The sequence below is a fragment of the Sorex araneus genome, chromosome X (genome assembly GCF_027595985.1).
Source record: "Sorex araneus isolate mSorAra2 chromosome X, mSorAra2.pri, whole genome shotgun sequence".
Classification (NCBI taxonomy): domain Eukaryota; kingdom Metazoa; phylum Chordata; class Mammalia; order Eulipotyphla; family Soricidae; genus Sorex; species Sorex araneus.
In genome coordinates this window covers 196,304,787-196,325,551 of record NC_073313.1, presented here as the reverse complement: position 1 = coordinate 196,325,551, position 20,765 = coordinate 196,304,787, and the positions used below count along the sequence as shown (strand labels likewise).

Sequence of the window (20,765 nt, the reverse complement as noted above, 5' to 3'; positions counted from 1 at the left end):
GGCCAGGCAGACACATCCCAACAATAACTATCTCATGGGAGGCCAAATAACATTCTAGTGCATACCATTTGTCTATTATAACTATTTTTTTTAATTTTCTGTCCTGTCATATGCATTTTTTCTTCTTTAATGTTATAAACTTGATGCCTTGACAACCATATACTGTATAGGTCAAGTATTGTATCCACTCTCAGGAACACAGATTATCAAGCTATGCCTTTTTTCCCCCATTCTCACAGTTTGGTTGCTACCAGTGCATCCCTTCTTGGCACATAAATTTGCTCTCCAGGACTTCAGTCACTTCCCCTTGCAGGATGAAACCTTGAGCACCATCTCCAGTGGGTGCTCTATATTAGACCTTTGACCTGCCAGGAGCCTCTTCCTTTTTTTTTTTTTGCTTTTTGGGTCACACCCGGCGATGCACAGGGGTTGCTCCTGGCTCTGCACTCAGGAATTACCCCTGGTGGTGCTCAGGGGACCATATGGGATGCTGGGAATCGAACCCGGGTCGGCCGTGTGCAAGGCAAACGCCCTACCCGCTGTGCTATTGCTCCAGCCCCCTCTTTCTTTAAATTTGATTTGATTTTTATATAGTTCACAATATTTGATTACATTTAATATTTGAATGCCAATACCACTACCATTATACTTTCCCACCACCATATTTCAGACGTTTCCATCTAGAACCCAAAACCCTGCCCAAAGCAGAACCAAATAATTTATTTTTTATTGCTTGTTATGAATAATCCACTAATAATGATCAAAAAAATGTTTCTTAGATGAAAGTATGTAAAGATTGTTATGTTTCACCCAGGAGCCATGATCCTAAACTCAATAATAAATCTCTCAGAAAAGAGCACAGAACAATACACCAGGGGTCTCTTTCTAACAGGATATAGCACACTACTCCAAATTGTCCTGGTCAAACCCTTCACTACCATCTCTCATCTGTAAGCTTCAGTCAACTGTACTCTTGAAAAGCATTTGTGAAAGACTTATGACTAAGTGTGTTAAGTGCTCAGTTTCATGAATTACTCTTTTCTTAAATTAGATCAGTTTTAAAACAAAATACAAAGGAAATGGAGAGAAATATTCATGAGTACAGTTTCCAGGAAAAATAGGAGAAAGGAGGCAAGGAAGCAATGATTAGGCCAGAAAGCAACTGATACCAGCAATAAGGTGATGTCTTAATTCTTCAAATCACAAGAATTCCATGGCAGAGAGGAAGAGCACAAAATCCAAAGCCACTCTCATTCTGCTATTGATGTAGGAGTTAAGAATTGATGATCTGGAATAACCTGTAACTTTCAATATGCGTATGACTGACAAACTCTCTGTAGTATATTCGATATGCCTAATACAGTAACAATGATGGGTTTCATTCCCTTTACCCTAAAAGAGCCTCTAATGTGGCACTGCTGGGAAGAAGGAGTAAAGAGGGGCTACTAAAATCTCAGGGCTAGGACGAATGGAGAGGTTACTGGTGCCTGCTCGAGATGTTACTGGTGCCCACTGATCAACGGGATGACAGTGATGCATGATAGTGATGTCTGAAGTAATTTATAGATACTGTTTTTTTTGTTTGTTTTTTTGCTTTTTGCGTCACACCCAGCGATGCTCAGGGGTTACTCCTGGCTTTGCACTCAGGAACTACTCCTGGCAGTGCTTGGGAGACCATATGGGATGCCGGGGATCGAACCCAGGTCGGCTGCGTGCAAGGCAAACGCCCTACCCGCTGTGCTATTGCTCCGGCCCTAGATACTGTTTAAGAAATTGCTTAATCATTTTCTCTCATATTCTGAGTCATGTCTTTTATAGGTATAGATATTTTCACATCAATAGATAGATATAGTACATATACACAAAAATTACTAAACTTAACATCTAGCTCAATCTAGATGACTGGTTTTTACAAAATTATGAAATGATCTTTTAAAAAATTTTAATTGAATCACAGTTAAAAGATTAAGTGTCAGTCATATAATTTTGCAACACCCATCCCTACACCAGTGTACATTTCCAACCACCAATGTTCCTTGTTTTTCTCCTGCACCTTCTCTCTCTCACTCTTGCTCTCACTCTCCTCTCTCTCTCTTCTTTTGAGTCTTATGCTTTGTAATACAAATACTGAAACGTTGTAAGGTATATCTCTTTACCTATTTTCAATTCTTGTCCAAAATTATCATTTCAAAATATTATTGTTGTACTGGTCTCTTCTTTATCCTAACTGCCTTTCATCCACCAAACACTCTTGTGGTAAGCTTCCAACCATTGATGGGTCCTCATGTAGATATTAGTCTTATACCATATATAAACATATATATAGTTATATAAATGTATATGTACTCATCATTGTGAGGGGGTGGCAATGGTGCCAACCAGTGAAGAGCGAACCAACAGGTGCTGCCCAGAGATCCAGGGAAGTGCAGGGCTAGACTCCTTGCATCTACTGTGTCAATATAACCAGTGCTTTCTGTGTGTGAGCAGCATGTCCATGAACAAGGTATGTGGCATGTTTGTCAGCATGCAGATAGTTACAGCATGCCACCCGCACAGCAGAGCCTGGCAAGCTACCCGTGGCGTATTCAATATGCCAAAGACAGTAACAAAATTGGGCCTCATTCCCCTGACCTTGGAAGAGCCCCCAATAAGGCAGCGTTGAGAAGGACAAGCAAGGAGAGGCTGCTAAAATCCCAGAGCTAAACTAGGCTGCCAAAACAAAGAAGGACTAAAATGACTGTCTGCACTCTTTGTGCACATATGCTGGCATCAGAAGCATCCATCGAGGACCTGAAAGTGCAAGTGCAGAAGACCAAGTACAACATTATTAGATTGAATGAGATGAGAAGAGAAGACATCGATCAAATCACACCTTTTAGACAATGGAGAAGGGAGAAGAACTGTTCCTCAGAACATGTGACAGTAGAGGCATCGGTGGTGACAGTGTCCTTGTCAACAGGTTGGCCATGAGCATTGATTCGTTCGAATGCCTAACAACCTGATTCAGATGCAACCGGATTCAGATGCTTACATTTGGATACATGTGACTCATTGCTGGCAGTTTCTATCTTTGTCATCTACACACCAACATCCAACTACAACAAAGAAGAAATTGAGAAGTTCTATATGGAGCTGGAGAAGTTCTATAAAGAAGACCACACCTTCTACAAGGCCACTGTCAGTGACTTAAAGATATTTATTTCAAGATAAAAACAAGAAGGTCCCCCAAAGAACTCCACATTGGGACCCAAGGCCTAGAATGGAATGAACAGGGTGAGAGACTGTCTGACTTCATCATGTTGACCAAGACCATCCATGGTAACTCACAGTTCCTTCTGGTCGAATCAAAACATTGGACATGGGAGTCTCCTGACGGACAGTTCCACAATGAAATTGACCACATCATATTCAAGCAACAGTTTTGCCTGACCGATGTCGCTGTTGTCCCAAAATTACAAATGGGGTCAGACCACCCTCTCCTTCATGCAAAATTCTACTTCACAGAAAGGGGAGAAAGGGCTTCAAAGTTTAAGTTTCAGAAAAGAACTCCCAAAGGGACCACCAACTGGGAGATCTTTGGCGCTATTGCAGCAATATGGGAAGATGTCATCGTTGATAACATTGACAAGGAATACGATCGACTGTTTCAGCACCTTCATGATTGTGCCAAGGAACTATGAGAGTGAAAGCCACAAAGAGATGCCTGTCTTTGGAAACTCTTAAGTTAACTTGCCAAGGTGGTTTGGCCCAAGCCTCAGGCAATCACAAACTAACATCTGAGCTCACAAAGCTATGCAGAGAAGCGATAAAGAAAGACCTCAAAGAGAAGAGCAGCAGTGTTGACCGATGTGGCAGAAGCCAGGAAAAGTATTCACAATGCCTACCTTTCCTTCACCAACTATAAGACCAAGATGACTGCCCTCCAATCTCCTGATGGATCTATCACATATCACATCTTCCAGAAGGGAAATGAAAATGGTTATCTACTACTTCTACTCGTATCTTTTTTATAGCGACGTCCACCTGCCCACATACCAAATTCTGCAGGATGGATATGTTATTCCCAGCATTCTCCATTTCAAAATTCGATTCGCCATTTAGTCAGTAAAGAAGTGTACAGCACCAGGTCCAGAAAAGGTCAGATCCGAATACCTGAAGAATCTGCTGCCAGTACTCATCAATACAGACTTGGCTCTTCACATGCTACATGTCTGAATGCAAGATTCCGTCCCAATGGAAAACCAGCAAAACCATTCTGTTGTACAAGAAGGGAGACATCCACCACATTGACAACTATCATCCGATCTGCCTGTTGTGTGTTGTCTACTAGCTATTCACTTGAGTAATCCTGACTTGAATTGGCAGAACACTACACAAAGGATAGCCATGCGAACAAGCTGGGTTCTGAAAAAGGATTCAGCATGACTGACCATATTCACACAATGACCAAGCTCATTGAGGTTTCAAGAAAATTCAAGATGCTGCTCTGCCTAACATTCATCAATTTAAAGAAGGCCTTTGATTCTGTTGAAACTGAAGTGGTCAAACTGAAGTGAAACTGAACTAGCCAAACAGGGCATTCAAACAGTACATCAGGATCCTCCACTAGCTGTATTACGAATTCACCACCAGGATCTCACCATTCTACAAGGAAGTGATCATAAATGTAAAGAGAGGGGTTCTGCAGGGCGATACCATTTCATCGAAACTTTTAGGTGCCACACTCAAGAACATCATGCAACAACTGGAATGGATATGAATCAAAGTGTAGATAGATGATCAGCAACTACATCACCTCTGCTTTGCTGATGACATCGTTCTAATAACACCAAACATTAGCCAAGCGGCATGAATGCTGGCCAACTTTGAACATGAGTGTGCAAATGTCAAACTGCAGCTGAATCTCACTAATATAATGTTCATGAGAAACAGACTAGTTCCTGATATTCCATTTGCTCTCAACGGAACAGACATCTCCGAATGCAGCAGTTACGTGTACCTAGGTTAAGAATTCAACATGACAAATGACCTGGCACCTGAGCTGCACAGTAGGAAGAGAGTGGCATAGAAAGCCTTCAAGAGCATCAAAGAAGTTGTTAAGAGGATGAAGGACTTCCAGCTCTGGGCATATCTTTTCGACTCCACTGTTCTTCCTGCACTAACATATGCCTCAGAGACATAGGCCCTACAAAAACATTCCAATTCGGGTCTCCCAAAGAGGAATTGAAAGAGCTATGCTTGGAATATCACATTTCACTCAAGTCAGAGAAGGAATCCGCAGTTCCGACCTCTATCAGTGATCGAGAATCAGGGACGCTGTTTCATTTGCCAAGGCATTGAAAATCAGATGGGCTGGACATGTAATGCGATTTGCAGATGACTGCTGGACTAGAGCTGTTACTGACTGGATTCCACAGGACGTCCAAAGAATGCCTGGCGGCCCACCTACGAGATGGTCAGACTTCTTCGTCAAGACCCTGAAGGAATAGTTTGAGGCTTTTCATGTTTCTGAAGCGAGCAGAAGCCACTGGGCTACACTAGCATGTGACAGGGACAAGTGGAGATGTTACTGGCGCCCACTCAAGCAAATCAATAAGCAAGTGATGACAAGTGATGCAAGGACAAGTGAGATAAACATTTAAGTATATATATAGAGATGAATATATATATACATATATATAATTATTTCCCACAGTTGAATGCAATCACATGAAATCATCTTGACTCAGTCACACACTGGCTAGGTGTTTAAATGTCTATTTTAATTCTTAGAAAAGTATTTGAGCACAGAGTGCTGCAATGATTTGTTCAACTTAATTTTAAAATAGTTTGTTTAATAATATCACTTTCTATGAGAAAATTGATTTATTCTGTGATTATTCTCATCATTAATTTTAATATCTACATAATCATCAATGAGCTGCTATAAGAAAAATAATTCCAGTCTTCCTGTATTTCTCAAATCATAATGCTTAAGTCAGGAAGTTTAAATCTCTCCTTAAGGTATAGGGCTGGAGCAAAAGGTATATAATCTTTCTGGTTCATTTTGTTACTGACTGTTCTTTCTGATGGATAAAAATACAGCTAGCCTATTAGTTAAGTGCAAGTCCTGAGTAAAGGATAAATAACAGATGAGCAGCCTTTACCAACACCTCAGCATGGCGTTTAACAGCTGCCAAAAGTACTGTATAATCTTTTGGAAGGCTTAATCGTTCCCTATTGCACTTTTAAAAAGAGAAGAGTAGTTATTAATCCTGGTGTTCTCACAAAATTTTCACAGTAGATCTTCATTGAATAAATAGTGCTATTTTGTACAAAGATTTGGGTTTTATATAACACTTAACTGCTAGAGGTTAAACAAATAGAAATGTGCTAGCAGGAAGAAAGACTGTATTTGGTAAAGAAAACCATATTTTAGGTTGTATTAAACTGTATGTTTAATTAGTGGTTTGAAGAAAGAGAAAATAGAAATGTCTTACTGGAGAAACAGGGAGTTCCCATTATTTATATAGCAAGGTCCCCCATCCCCTTTTTTTTCTTTCCTTAAAGAAAATCCCTATAATAGTTAAATTAATCATGTTTTTTCTTTCCAAAGTAAGTTATTTTCAATGTGTGGAAGAAGGTGCTTTTCTTAATAAAATGCAATAGCACCATTTTTTTCTATTACTGACTTCTTAGATATCTAATCATATTATTTAAAATAAATATTTACCTATCTGTATGTTACCTCATTTAACAGGCAAAGTATAATAAAATAATTTACACATATGGATATACTTTAATAATAATTAAGTTGCTTTTGCTGTTATCTAGAAACAGATTTGCATATTTTTAAATTTTATTTGTATTGAATCACTGTAAGATACAGTTACAATGCTTTCCTGTTTGAGTTTTAGTCATACAATGATCGATCACCCAACTCTCCACCAGTACACATCTTCCACCACCAGGGTCCCCAATATCCCCCCACACACACACCGCTCCCACTGCTTCTATGGTAGACAATCTCCCCCATACTTTATTTTGTATTGCTTGTTATGAATAGCATAAGATGTTGTGCAGCCACAAGAGTGGCTGCATGCTCCTGAAATTCTAAAATTTTAGATAACTAGGGTCTGGAGAAATATCTGTAACAAGATGTTCGGTTCAAACAGTTCAAATATTCTTTTGTGCCAGTCGACATTCCCACCAGCAGTGTAGGAGGACCCTTTTGGAAAACAACATGGTTGATTCTCAAAAAATTAGAAATTGAGCTTCCATTTGACCCAGCAATACCACTCCTGGGAATATACCCCAGAGAAGCAAAAAAATATAGTCAAAATGACATCAGCACCTGTATGTTTATCGCAGCACAGTTTACAATAGCCAGAATCTGAAAAAAAAAAAACCGAATGCCCGAGAACAGATGACTGGCTAAAGAAACTCTGGTACATCTACACAATGGAATACTATGCAGCTGTTAGAAAGCATGGAGTCATGAAATTTGCATATAAGTGGATCAACATGAAAGTATCATGTTGAGTGAAATGAGTCAGAAAGAAAGAGACAGACACAGAAAGATTGCACTCATATGTGGAATATAAAGTAGCAGAGAGGTATGAGCTAGCAATGATGCAACCTCTGGCAGAAAGCCCTCTGGACTTAGTCACTAGAATACTAAAATACAGAAATCTAGAACCTCACGACCGCTACTGTGGCCACACAACCTCATATCTCCTCATTCTCAGCAATGGAAAACAAATTATCAAATGCTTCCTTTCCAGCAGGTCCGACTCTGGGAGGGAAACTCCAAACAATAATAGTGAGTTTCTTTGTTTGTATGTAATCAAAATAAAGAGAAAGTAAAGTGAAATTTATCAACTACACAGGCAGTGTGCGGGGCTAGGGGGCGGGGGGGTAGGGGCGTTTACTGTGGTTCTTGGTGGTGGAATATTTGCACTGGTGAAGGGAAGGGTGTTTGAGCATTATGTAACTGAGACTTAAGTCTGAAAGCTTTGTAACTTTCAACATGGTGATTCAATAAAAAAAAAAAATAATTAAAAAGATATATTCTTTTGTGTGTCTCTGGATCATGGCCACTAAAAAACTTAAGTAAGAGAGTAGTTCATAGACATGACCTCCAGGGTCCCATGGAGTGGGGGAGGTGAGAAGGACTCGCCCATCTTCTATCACTTGAGGCCTGGAATTTGCTGTCACTGAACCTGCATACCTGCAGTTCTCATTGGGTTCTGGAAGTTGGCGGACGCCAGGAGTTTGTAGGGGGCAGGTGGAAGGACAATGCCAATCCCAGTCTAAGGCACCCGGTGAAGTCGACCTGGCTTCAAGTTCAGAGGCATCTCTGCATTGAGCTTCTCAGTTCGGAGATTCTTTTGTGTGTCTCTGGATCATAACCCTTGTTTCCATCTTTTCCAAAGAAAGAAATTCTTGGCATATGCCCTGCAGAGTGTGCCTTCTCACGCACATTGCGCTGCACCGGCCCTAACTGCTTTTGATGTCTTTCGAGATTTATGGGTCTCTAAAATAAGGCCAATAAATGAGCTTGTATAGCTGAGCCAGAGATGATTTGTGCATGAGGCTCCCACATGCCTAACTTTTGGCCATTTAATTTCTTGGTAAACTTGGCCCCAAGTTGTTGGTGTCTGGCCAAAGGTACAGTGGCAATTTGGGGGTACAGGAAATCTGAAGGCACCATCAGGCTGCTGATGCACTTGCCCCACAGGCACAGGTTGACTTGCTGGCAACACCATACTCCCATAGCTTTGCACATTTAACCTTGAATTTATTTTTTACATTAGATTAAATTGTTCCAAAGCACTTTCAGATTAATTTTCATTTATTTATGATTACCATTGATACATGTATCTTATTATCAGAGAAACATCAACTGACATTGTAAAAGAAATGGAACTAGAATAATTCTAACAATGTGAAGAAAAATAGAAACAGTCATGCTGATTACTTAACTCTTGGTTTTCTGTAAGAAAACAGATTGAACAAGTAATTAGACAACTCATGTCACTATTTCTTAGTAAGAATATAAAACCTTTAGATTCTTTAATAAAGAGCAGTTGTTAGAAATCAATTACAAATAGTTAGATAATGCAAGTTTTGCAATAATAACCTTAAACATTGTGAGCTATAGGTTCAATCCCTGGCATCTCATCGCCCAGCTAGAAGTTTGCAGAGCAAGGAGTAATCCCTAAGCATCATCAGGGATGGCCCAAAATGAAAATATGAAGAGAATGTGTAGCTTAGTTTTTACTTTGGAAGAAATGAGGACACTATTGTGGTTATGGAAGGGAACTTAGGTCCTGGGAAAGTGGGAAGCTGGGGTCCTGGGAAGGTGGGGTCCTATGGAGGTGGGAAGCTGGGGTCATAGGAAGGTGGGGAGATGGGATTCTAAATATGGCCCCTATTCAGTATCACACTGAAATAATTGATTCAAATCCCAAATCTTTCAGATTTTCTTGATGAATATTCTGCTATATGCTTATAACTTAAGGAAAGGACTGATTTGTTTAAATCATAACTACAATATTATGTCATAGTAGAAGAGTATTATTGTCAATAATTTTGTGATAGCTTGCCTCCAAATTGGTCATGAAGGCCAGAGAAATAGCGCAGCTAAATCCTTGACAACACATATGATCCCCCAGGACCATCAGCAGTAACCCCTGAAAATAGAGCCAAGAGTAAGCCCTTAACATTTACTTCATGTAGTAAGTTTGTAAAGCCTGCAAACATAAACTAAAACAAGATAGCCATGAAGATTATTCCTTACACATGATTTTCCCTCATCAAAGATAGATTATGAGCTGCTTTGACCAATAGACTATAGCATAATCTATTATTATTATTATTATTATTATTATTATTATTATTATTATTATGGCACTGTATTCATTCCAGAATTTGAATTTATGAAGAGTATTTTCACTTCTTTCTATGGGGATAATATGGAGAAAATATATATGTGTTTATTGTGTTGGTATTATAAAAAACATTTCAAATTGCTTGAGAAATCTTGCATTACTATATCACTGTCATCTTGTTGTTTGTCGATTTACTCAAGCAGGCATCAGTAATGTCTTTATTCCTTCCCGCCCTAAGATTTTACCAACCTCTCGTTACTCGTCTTTCCCAATGATTGGAGGCTCTTTCAGGATCAGGGGAATGAGACCTATCATTACTGTTTTTGGCATATTGAATACACCACGGGTAGCTTGCCAAGCTCTGCTCGTGTGAGTGGGATTCTCTTGATAGCTTGCTGGGCTCTCTGAGAGGGATGGAGGAATCCAACCTGGGTAGACCGAGTAAAAAGCAAATACCCTACCTGCTGTGCTATCGCTCCAGCCCTTTGAAGTGCATACATTATTTTAATAGCATGCTTTTTTACAGAAAAAGTACTATCAAATTATTAGATTAAACATTATTAAACATCCAAAGTATAGCAGTGTAGCACTGTTCCATTGTTCATCAACTTGTTCCAGCGGGAACCAGTAACATCTCCATTGTGAAACATGATATTACTGGTTTTGGCATATTGAATACACCATGGGTAGCTTGCCAGGCTCTGCCATGTGGGTGGGATACTCTCGGTAGCTTGCCAGGCTCTCCGAGGGGAATGGAGGAATCAAACCCGGGTCGACTGTGTGCAAGGCAAACGCCCTACCAGCTGTGCTATCACTCCAGCCTAGCCAAAGTATAATAATTTATACTTATGTAAATACATTTTAATACCAGTCAAATTTGTTTAGCTATTATCTGAAAACAGCTTTGCCTATTTTAGCTGAACTTTTTATTATATTTTAAAGTCATGGACCTAAAAGATAGTGGGTAAAATGTTTGCCTAATACTCAGTTCACATAAGTTTGCTGCCAGGCATCATATACATCCCCTAGGCACTGCCATGGATAATCCTTGAGCACAAAATCAGGAGAAAGCCCCAAGAATATCCAGGTGCAGTCTCAATTACCCCCCTAAAAAGAAAGGAATAATAAAAATATGAAAGTCATGCATCTTATTTATGTTATTTTTTTATTTCTCAAGTTATTTTTTAAATAGACATGGTCACTCATATTAAAATGCTATTAGATATCAAGTTGAAAATGAGATTTATAATGGGAATATTAAAAAATATTTATTAACATAATATAGTAAAAACCTATGTGAATAGAATCTCTAGAAGTTAAATACCAACTAACCAACAGGCCTGAGATCCACGTTGCAAAATAAACATATTAACAGTGTATAGAATATTCTGATCTTGGAAAATTTACTTAGTACAATCTATATGCAATACGACCATTGCAGACAGAGAAGCTTGTGAGATATTTGGAAAATATATTTCTAACTCTGCTTTTCCCAGAAAATGTCTCTGTGTGATTTGTGAATTCAGCAAAATTTAGAAAAAATTAAACTCATATATGAAAGCTAATTACAATTCCTGAATACTGAAGTAAACTTTCAATTTTGATTCTTTTTCTTGAAACTTGATCTAAAACCACAAGCTTAGGAACATTTCTAATTTATAGCATCAAATTTAGGGCTTACTTTTCAAATATACTAGGTCTTTAAGAGGCAATCTAGGGAGTCATCTGCTACAGTGAGAAAACAGAAAAGGACCTTCAGAGATGTCTGCTGCCTCCTTCACCTTGGTCCCCTGCCTCCTGAATTATGATACAGGTTTTTGATCTTTATGTGGGGAATAGGCAGGTTTGCACACACAGCCATTCTGAAGGCTTATTCCTGGCCCTGTGTTCAACGGTCATTCCAGGCAGGGCTCAGGAAATGATATGATGTCAAAGATCAAACCTAGATCTTTCACATGCAAGAATTTCACCTGACCCATCCTAGCACTGATCAGGCAACTAGATCATCTAAGTGTCAGCATGTTCACTAGCCCTTGTGCTGTCTCACTCTGGTGCTTGATTGTGCCATTTTTAGCAATGTAATCTCTTGATCTTACATCTTTGTGTCCTTACTCCTAACCCCCCAAGTCCTGGTCTTTAATAATATCAATATAGTCACTTCATTTCAGAATACATATATTCTGAAATGTATTCATACTAATTCATAATTCATACTAATTCATAATTCAGTATTCATAATAATATCAACATTCACATAAATATGCTTATATAAATATTTTCATATGTATTGTATGTTTTATAATAATGCTTATTTCCCCCATCTACCTGCCACCCTCTGCTATCTTAATATATTTTCTTAATGAGTCAGGATATATTTGCTTAACCTGGAAAAGAAATTAATATATTCCATCTTGCTAACTCTTTAAACGTGGTGTGTTTTATGTACAGTGTTTTACATCCATGATTGATAATACAACATCTTTCAATGAGACTAGAGCTATTCTACTGTCCAGTTGTGCTATATATCTTTATTACTTTTTACTTTTTACTATGCATAGTTCTGTTTTTAAAATGATATAGTGCAATTCAACATTGTCAGTGTCCCTAAGTGTGCTTCTAAAATATTGAAAAGTAAAGTTTTTAAAAAATAACTCCCACAGAATGCCGACTGGTTCAGCCCTTTTGGAAAACAATATGGGCGCTTCTCAAAAAATTAGAAATTGAGCTCCCATTTGATCCAGCAATACCACTGCTGGGAATATATCCCGGAGAAGCAAAAAAGTATAGTCGAAATGACATCTGCACCTATATGTTCATTGCAGCACTGCTTACAATAGCCAGAATCTGGGAAAAAACCCGAGTTCCAAAGAATAGATGATTGGTTAAAGAAACACTGGTATATCTATACAATGGGATACTATCCAGCTGTTAGAAAAAATGAAGTCATGAACTTTGTATATAAGTGGATCAACATGGAAAATATCATGCTCAGTGAAATGAGTCAGAAAGAGAGACAGAAATAGAAAGATTGCACTCATCTGTGCATTATAAAATAAAGTAGGAGACTAACACCCAAGAATAGTAGAAATAAGTACCAGGAGGTTGGCTCCATGTCTTGGAAGCTGGCCTCGCATGCTGGGGGAAAAGGCAGCTCAGATAGAGAAGGGAACATCAAGTAAAATGTGGTTGGAGACCACGCTCAAGAAGGGAGATGCGTGCTGAAAATAGACTAGAGACTGAACATAATGGCCACTCAATACCCCTATTGCAAACCACAACACCCAATTGCAGAGAGAGAACAAAAGGGAATGCCCTGCTACAGAGGCAGGGTGGGGTGGGGGGAGATGGGGTTAGGGGGTGGGAGGGAATGGGCACTGGTGGAAGGATGGGTTCTCGAACATTGTATGAGGGAAACACAAGCACGAAAATGTGTAAATCTGTAACTGTAACCTCACGGTGATTCACTAATTAAAAAATAAATAAATTTAAAAAAATAACCCCCACATAAGCTAAACTGGGCCTTGAGAGATATACAGTAGCTTGGGGTCTTGCTTTGGATTTGACCTAATCAGGTTGGATCCCCTGCACCTGATATGCTTCCCTAAGCTTCATCAAGAATGATCCCTAAATGCAGAGGCAGGAATAATCCCTAAGCATAGCTGGGAATGATCCAAAAAAAGGAAAAATATTAAAATGAAATTAAAATGTAAAGTAGGCTGGCAAGCTACCCATGGCATATTTAATATGCCAAAAACAGTAACAAGTCTCACAATGGAGACGTTACTAGTGCACGTTTGAGAAAATCGATGAGTAACAGAATGACAGTGACAGTGACAGATGAGACTACAAAATGCCTTGCATAAGTAGAATAAATCTTAGAATAAAGCTGTTGGCCAAGAATCTTGCCACATTTCCAGTTCAATACTCTGAACATCTCTCCACACTGGTTTCCCTTTACAATTCTCTAAATGTATGAAGGAGTTCTGGTGGAAGTGTATTAGTTTCAGAATATAAAAATATTTTCTGTATTTCAGGGAAAATGACTATTGTGTTTATTTAAATTTTATTAGTTTTTCACTCTAAGGCTAAAAACAGATTTCTGAGTAGAAAGTTTTAATTAAATATTTGAATAAGTTGAGTCTAATTCATCAAGGTTTAATTATAGATTAAATATATGAAAATCAAATACGACTGTAACTTCTATTTATTAGTCTATCCTATCTTGGGTTTGAAAACTAAATTACTCATGTACAAAAAAGATTTAATAATTTTCTTTAAAATGTCGGATATTTGGAACAGGAAAGACATGGTTGTTTAGGCTCTGACCTTGAACATGGCTGTCCCTGTTTTATGCCCTGCACAGTATATGGTCTCCTGAGCATTTCCAGGAATTAACCCTGAGCAAAGAGTCAGGCAGTAGCCCTGAACATAGCCAGATATAGCCCATCCCCCACTAAAACAAGAATTAACAAATAAATCAAAGACTTTTATTTCTAGGTAATAGTTATAATAACAGTACGTTTCAAGGGAATCAGTAATGATTCCTTAATATTTCAATAAAAGTATTCATAACTTCTTAGTGAAAATCAGATCTATCAAGAAATACCAATGTGATTTTCTGTAAAATATATAAGGTTTATAGGTATGGAGATAAACTACTGCTATGTTTACATAGTTATGGTTTTCTTTTCTATTATTCAGGTTCTCTCTTTAGGAGCGGATGTCCTGCCAGAATATAAGCTGCAAACGCCACGCATCAACAAGTTTACAATACTGCACTATAGCCCTTTCAAGGCAGTCTGGGATTGGCTTATTCTGCTGTTGGTGATCTACACTGCTATATTCACCCCATACTCGGCAGCCTTTCTCCTCAATGACAGAGAAGAACAGAAAAGGAGAGAGTGTGGTTATTCTTGCAGCCCTTTGAATGTGGTAGACTTGATTGTGGACATTATGTTTATTATAGACATTCTAATAAACTTCAGAACAACATATGTAAATCAGAATGAAGAAGTGGTAAGTGACCCAGCCAAAATAGCAATACACTACTTCAAAGGCTGGTTCCTGATAGATATGGTTGCTGCAATTCCTTTTGACCTGCTGATATTTGGATCAGGTTCTGATGAGGTAAGAGCTGCTTACAAATTTTATTTTCTGAAAGATTGAAATTGTAAAAGTGAGTCTATTTTTATGGGGGGGGAAAGTGGTTACTTTGCAAACTTCCTATATCTCCCAGCTGAAATTCATTTGCAATCAGAAATGCTATAAAAATGAAATGGAAGTCATTATAAATAATTCACAATTCTTTTTATTTTTGCTAAGAGATGCTGACTATTCATCCTTTTACTAACAAATTAAATGTTGAGACAAGTGTTTCATGGCACATATCACATTTCCAGGATATTAAATTCCTAGGTATAAAACTGTCAAGGATGAAAATGTCTCTTTCTTAACTCACAATTGTAGTTTGAGATAACAGAGGGTTGTTTTTTGTTCAAATTACATAGAAACATAGAAGAGGAATCTTCTATATGAAATATCTTGCTCAAAACTCTTTCTCATGTGTCATATTTAGATTGGAAAGTGCTTCTTATGCCTTCCAAAATTCTAATAAAGTTGGATTCTGAAAACTCTATGCTTAATGTATTATCTGAAAAGAGAATCTATAACCCTAATTAGATTCTCAGAGCGTTATTTAATCCAAAAGAAATTAATTTTTCCTAAGGATCCCTCCATTTAATTGCCACATATTTTTATTATAATTAAGTTTACTGGGTTCTAGAATGGTAAGATTTGCAGAAAGTGAAAAAGAAATTCTAAGGAAGTAAATTGAGAAAAATAATGTCAATTTCTTGAATTTTAAAATTTTCATTTTTTTTGCTACTCAAGAATCCCTGAGCTCTTTATACTGTATTTTAATGTTTGTAAGAGGAGATTAAATATAAAAATGCCCTCTGGGGATTACTGGTTAGTACAAGAGAATCCTTCTTTGCCAAGGGAACCCAATAGGTTTTAAAAGTAAAATCTCTTGTACATAATGTGCCTGTTAGATTGTAGGTCAGTTAAGAACAAGGAAAACAACAAATTTTTCTTTTATTCCACAAATTTAGCCAACATCTAAACTTGAAGTTCTTCATCTGTGAACACAATAATATTGTCTGCTAGTATCTTCTATCTTAATTTATTTTAAATTTTAGATTCTAAGAGACAAGATATGCAACTTAACAAAACACCACTAAAAGAATTGGCTGCTGTTAAATATGTTACCTTTGGCTAATAACTAAAATCAAGAAAATGAAGAAACACTTTATCATTATTTATTATTTTTATTTATTATGATACAGTGATCCATGTACTATGCAATTAAATTATTGTAGAAAAACAGTAGATTTTTTAAACCTCACTTTAAAACTTTTAAGTATAAACATATTAAATAAAATTAAATTTCAGTTTAGAAAAATGATAGGATGGGTAGAAAAATAAACAAATGGCATTGTTAGGGAAATTAATTACCTTACACTATTTAATTAATAAAAATAAAACCAGCAAGAAATTAGATATGCTGATCATAATCGGTACGGTAGAATTTCTAAGATAGAGAACTTGACAAGGCTAATTTCAATTACTATAGCTGCTGAAAATAATAAAATTATTTTAATATGCAATCCAGATAATCACTATTTCAGATAGGACTATAAATACACTAAAAACAATGGGAGGCATATTATTTATATTAAACTAGAGTGAAATATTCTCAGGAGAAATTATGTCCTAGCCACCTTTCTCAGGTAAACAGGAAAAGGAAAAGTTATGCCTCAGAGACAACAGTACCAATTTAGCACTCCCATGTGATTTTATGGGCTCCCTCACGTTCACTGTTTAATATGTGATGTGCTATGGTAAGTATAGTGACTTTGGAATCCGACAGACCTAGATTTGCCATTCCACTTATTTTCTGAATTTAGGCAAAATAATTAACTAGTATAATAAGCATTCCTATCCTTCAAAACAATGAGTTGTAGGTTCTTATGAGTTTTAGCAGTGAATATGAAACAACTAAGAAACAATTGCATTGACGTTTTGCTTATCAAAGATTACTTATCTTTATTTCCACCTCTTTGGATTAAAATTCCTTTTCCATAATGAAATCTTCTTTGAAATTTTACGTGATACTACATTAATCTATAAATACTTTAATTACTCATTAATTCGAACTGGAGCAATAGCACAGTGGGTAGGGCATTTGCCTCAACCTAGCCGGGTTCTATTCCTCCGTCCCTCTTGGAGAGCCCGTCGAGCTATCAAGAGTATTCTGCTTACATGGCAGAGCCTGGCAAGCTACCCATGGCATATTTGATAAGCCAAAAACAGTAACAACAAGTCTCACAATGGAGACATTACTGGTGCCCACTCGAGTAAATCGATGCACACCCGGATGACAGTGCTACAGTGCAGTGCTACTCATTAATTAAACAGAAATGTTATATCTACTGGCAGTTATTTGATTAGCTAGCTGCAGCTTCTTTAGAAATCCTAAATACAATTCTTTTGTATGGAAATACATTACTCAGCTGTAATCAGGTTTCTCAGGATATTTCAGGAAAAATATTTTACAAAAATTATGTATGTGATGTAACAAGAGTATGATAAATATCAAACATGATTTTTTTGTTTCTGTCAAAATATGTTTCTAGATAAAAAATACCTAACATGCAAATGGATTATTTTGCAAGTGGGATTTTTCATATTATAAGTATAGATTAAAATTTGGGATTTTTGATTCAAAATTAAACAGATCCTAAAATCATCAAGCCAGAGGCCTCTCTAATGAGAGATTCTCTAGTCCAGAGGTTCCCAAACTTTTATAGCTTACTGTCACTTTTCTTTCTTTTTTTTTTAATTTATTTTATTGAATCACCAAGTGGAAAGTTACAAAGTTCTCAGGCTTATATCTCAGTTACACAATGCTCAAACACCCATCCCTTAACCAGTGCCCATATTCCACCACCAATAAAAACAAAAACAAAAGCAAAAACAAAACAGACAAACAAACAAACAAAAGAAAAAACAGTATACATCCCACCCCTCACCCCCCAACCCACCCCGTAGGTGAGTGATAATTTCACTTCCTTTTGTCTTTACCTTGATTACATTCCAGATTTCAACACATAACTCACTATTGTTGTTAGAATTTCAAAACAGACTCACTATTTTTGTTGGAATTTATCCCCTAAGAATACAGCTCTATTAATAGGGAAATATTTGACAATAAGTTTTCCATTGATGAGAATGAAAAGATAAAATAAACCGCGCGGCCGCTACCGCGGCTTACTGTCACTTTTCAAAGAAAATAAAGTCACCATACACCTGGAAATCCATCTTTTCTAAGTGACGAAAGAGAAAGTACTCCTTAAGGAATGATTGTTTTCTGAATCATTCCAGCACCTTGAATGGACACTTTGGAAAATGCTGCTCTAGTCCAATGTTTTTCAAATTGGGGTTTCACAGAAAAGCCTGAGGACGTCTCAGGCGTAGTAAGGAATAAACAAGCATCCTTGATCAGTATCCACCACCTCAAGTCTAAGAGAGTCACTCAATTTTAAAGGTTTCAGTGAAAATGTCAAGGATGTTTCTATTTAAACATTAAGTACAACATTAATCTAAACATATCTTTATATTTTAATATTTATACAGTGGTTGAATATTAAAGTAGAGATTTAAATATATGAAGACGTAGATATTTATATATTAACATTTATACATACCTCAAGAGACTGACTGTGTTATGGCATGCTGTATATCATATAAAATGCACATAGCAGATCTGTTATCACTGAAGATGCAACTTTCTGAAACAGTCAGAAGCTCAGAGTGAATGTCCATACCAAACAAGTTAACTTTATCTCAATTTACATGGTAACTAAATTCCTAGAAAATATAATGGGCATTAAAATGTAAAAAAATGGATTTCTGTTTTAATGTATGACTCAAATATATACATATATATATATTTGTTCTTTGCATATACAAACAGCTTTCAATGGTGGAACATTCAGAGATAATATTAGACAAATTTCTTGTTAGAAATTACTCTAGGGATTACCTGACTTCTACCTACCTTTTTCTACTAGGAAAGTTCAAGAAGAAAGTATCTAATTGCTATTAAGACATAAGATAGGAGGGATTAAGGCAGTTAGTTGTCTTGCACATGTCCAATCTAGGTTCCATCCCTGGCACTCCATTTGTTCCCCTGACCTCTGCCAGGAGTGAGAACTGAGCACTGAGACAAGAGAAACAATGTTTGTGCCCTTTTCCCTCAACCCCCTCCACGCACACACAAAAACAGACATAAGGCATTATAAGTATTGAAAATTAGTCACTAAGTGTGAAGGTAATTCTATGCTAATATTAATCCAATCAAGAGTTGACCACAATGGCAAACTGATGTGACTTCAGAAATCAATAGGAAGCTAATAGATGCCCTCTGCCAGAATCTTTGTAATAAAAGGAAAAAGTGATATTGAAAAGCTGCATGATTATATTTATATGTGTTGTCTTTTTTATGTGACATTCTTGAGTGACACTCGAGGCTACTCGACCTCTTATAGCCTAGTTCTCCCTCTCGGAGAACCTGGCAAGGTACTGAGAGCATCCTGCCCGCACGGCAGAACCTGACAAGCTCTCTGAGACATATTTGATATGCCAAATACAGTAACAATGATGGGTCTCATTCCCTTACCCTGAAAGAACCTCCAATGCGGCACCTCTAAGAAGAACTAGTAAAGAGAGGATGCTAAAATCTCAGGGCTAGGACGAACGGAGATGTTACTGGCGCCTGCTAGAGCAAATAGATGGTCAACGGGATGACAGTGATACAGTGATACAGTGACAGGTAATTTTACAGAAACTTTAGGAACACTCTTCCTCTTACATAGGAAGAAAAATTGTAAGGGATGGTATTTTTATGACAGACTTACAGGTGGAAGAGAAAGAAACTGAAGAAGTTCCTATCTCTGACATGTTAAACTCTAAACGTTAAATATTCTGACAAAGTCTTGCCATAAGCATTACCTTTGAATCTATATCTTGTACTAGAAGCCAAGACAGATCAGAAAAATGATAAATAATCATAAGAAGGAATCTGGTTCTGTTTCAGAAACCTAGATTTCTTGGTGCTCAAGAAATTTTAAAAAACAGGGGCTGGAGCGATAGCACAGCAGGTAGGGCATTTGCCTTGCATGCGGCAGCCCCTGGTTCGATCCCAGGCATCCCATATGGTCCCCCGAACACCACCAGGAGTAATTCCTGAGTGCAAAGCCAGGAGTAACCCCTGAACATCGCTGGGTGTGACCCCAAAAAAAAAGAAATTTTAAAAAACAAAAAACTTATTTGAAGGGGACAGAACTCTTTTTTTTGGGGGGCGTGGAGTTGAGGAGGAGGATTAGAGGGAAAGGGGGTGAGTTGAAACTTTTATCTAAGGAAAAAGAGGGAAGCATAGGATAGCATCATCTGAAGGAGCCTATTAGAGTGTTTTAGACTCTCACATGGGGGCTTTTAAAGCATCCACCCAAACAACTCCTTTAATATTTTGTCCACTGCTAGGAAATGTACAAATTATAGGAACTTTAAACAGTCAGCTGGTCTGCACATGCCAACTAGGATCTGCATTAGCACACAGTAAACACTACAGGTGACCATATGTATTAGGGATTGTCAGCATTTGGTCTAAGACAGCAGAACCACACAGTGGTACATAACAACTACTCCAGAAGGGTGATAAGGTACACAGGTTGTGAAAACTAGAAAGGTAGAACTTTCCCTCTGTCTTCACTGGAGGGAATGTTTGGGCGACAAAAAGCTTGATTTGATTATCCTGAAGAATTTTATTGGTTG

The 20,765-nt window shown here is 37.5% G+C and overlaps 1 protein-coding gene across 3 annotated transcripts in view; it reads left to right on the top strand.

Moving 5' to 3' along the window:
- The window catches only part of KCNH7 (potassium voltage-gated channel subfamily H member 7), a 470,160-nt gene that overhangs the window by 367,827 nt on the left and 81,568 nt on the right, over nt 1-20,765 (top strand). For all 3 annotated transcript variants that reach the window (XM_055120200.1, XM_055120199.1, XM_055120198.1), the window contains one exon: nt 14,574-14,999. In XM_055120200.1, coding sequence (XP_054976175.1) covers nt 14,574-14,999 — 426 coding nt within the window. The remainder of the gene's footprint in view (nt 1-14,573; nt 15,000-20,765) is intronic.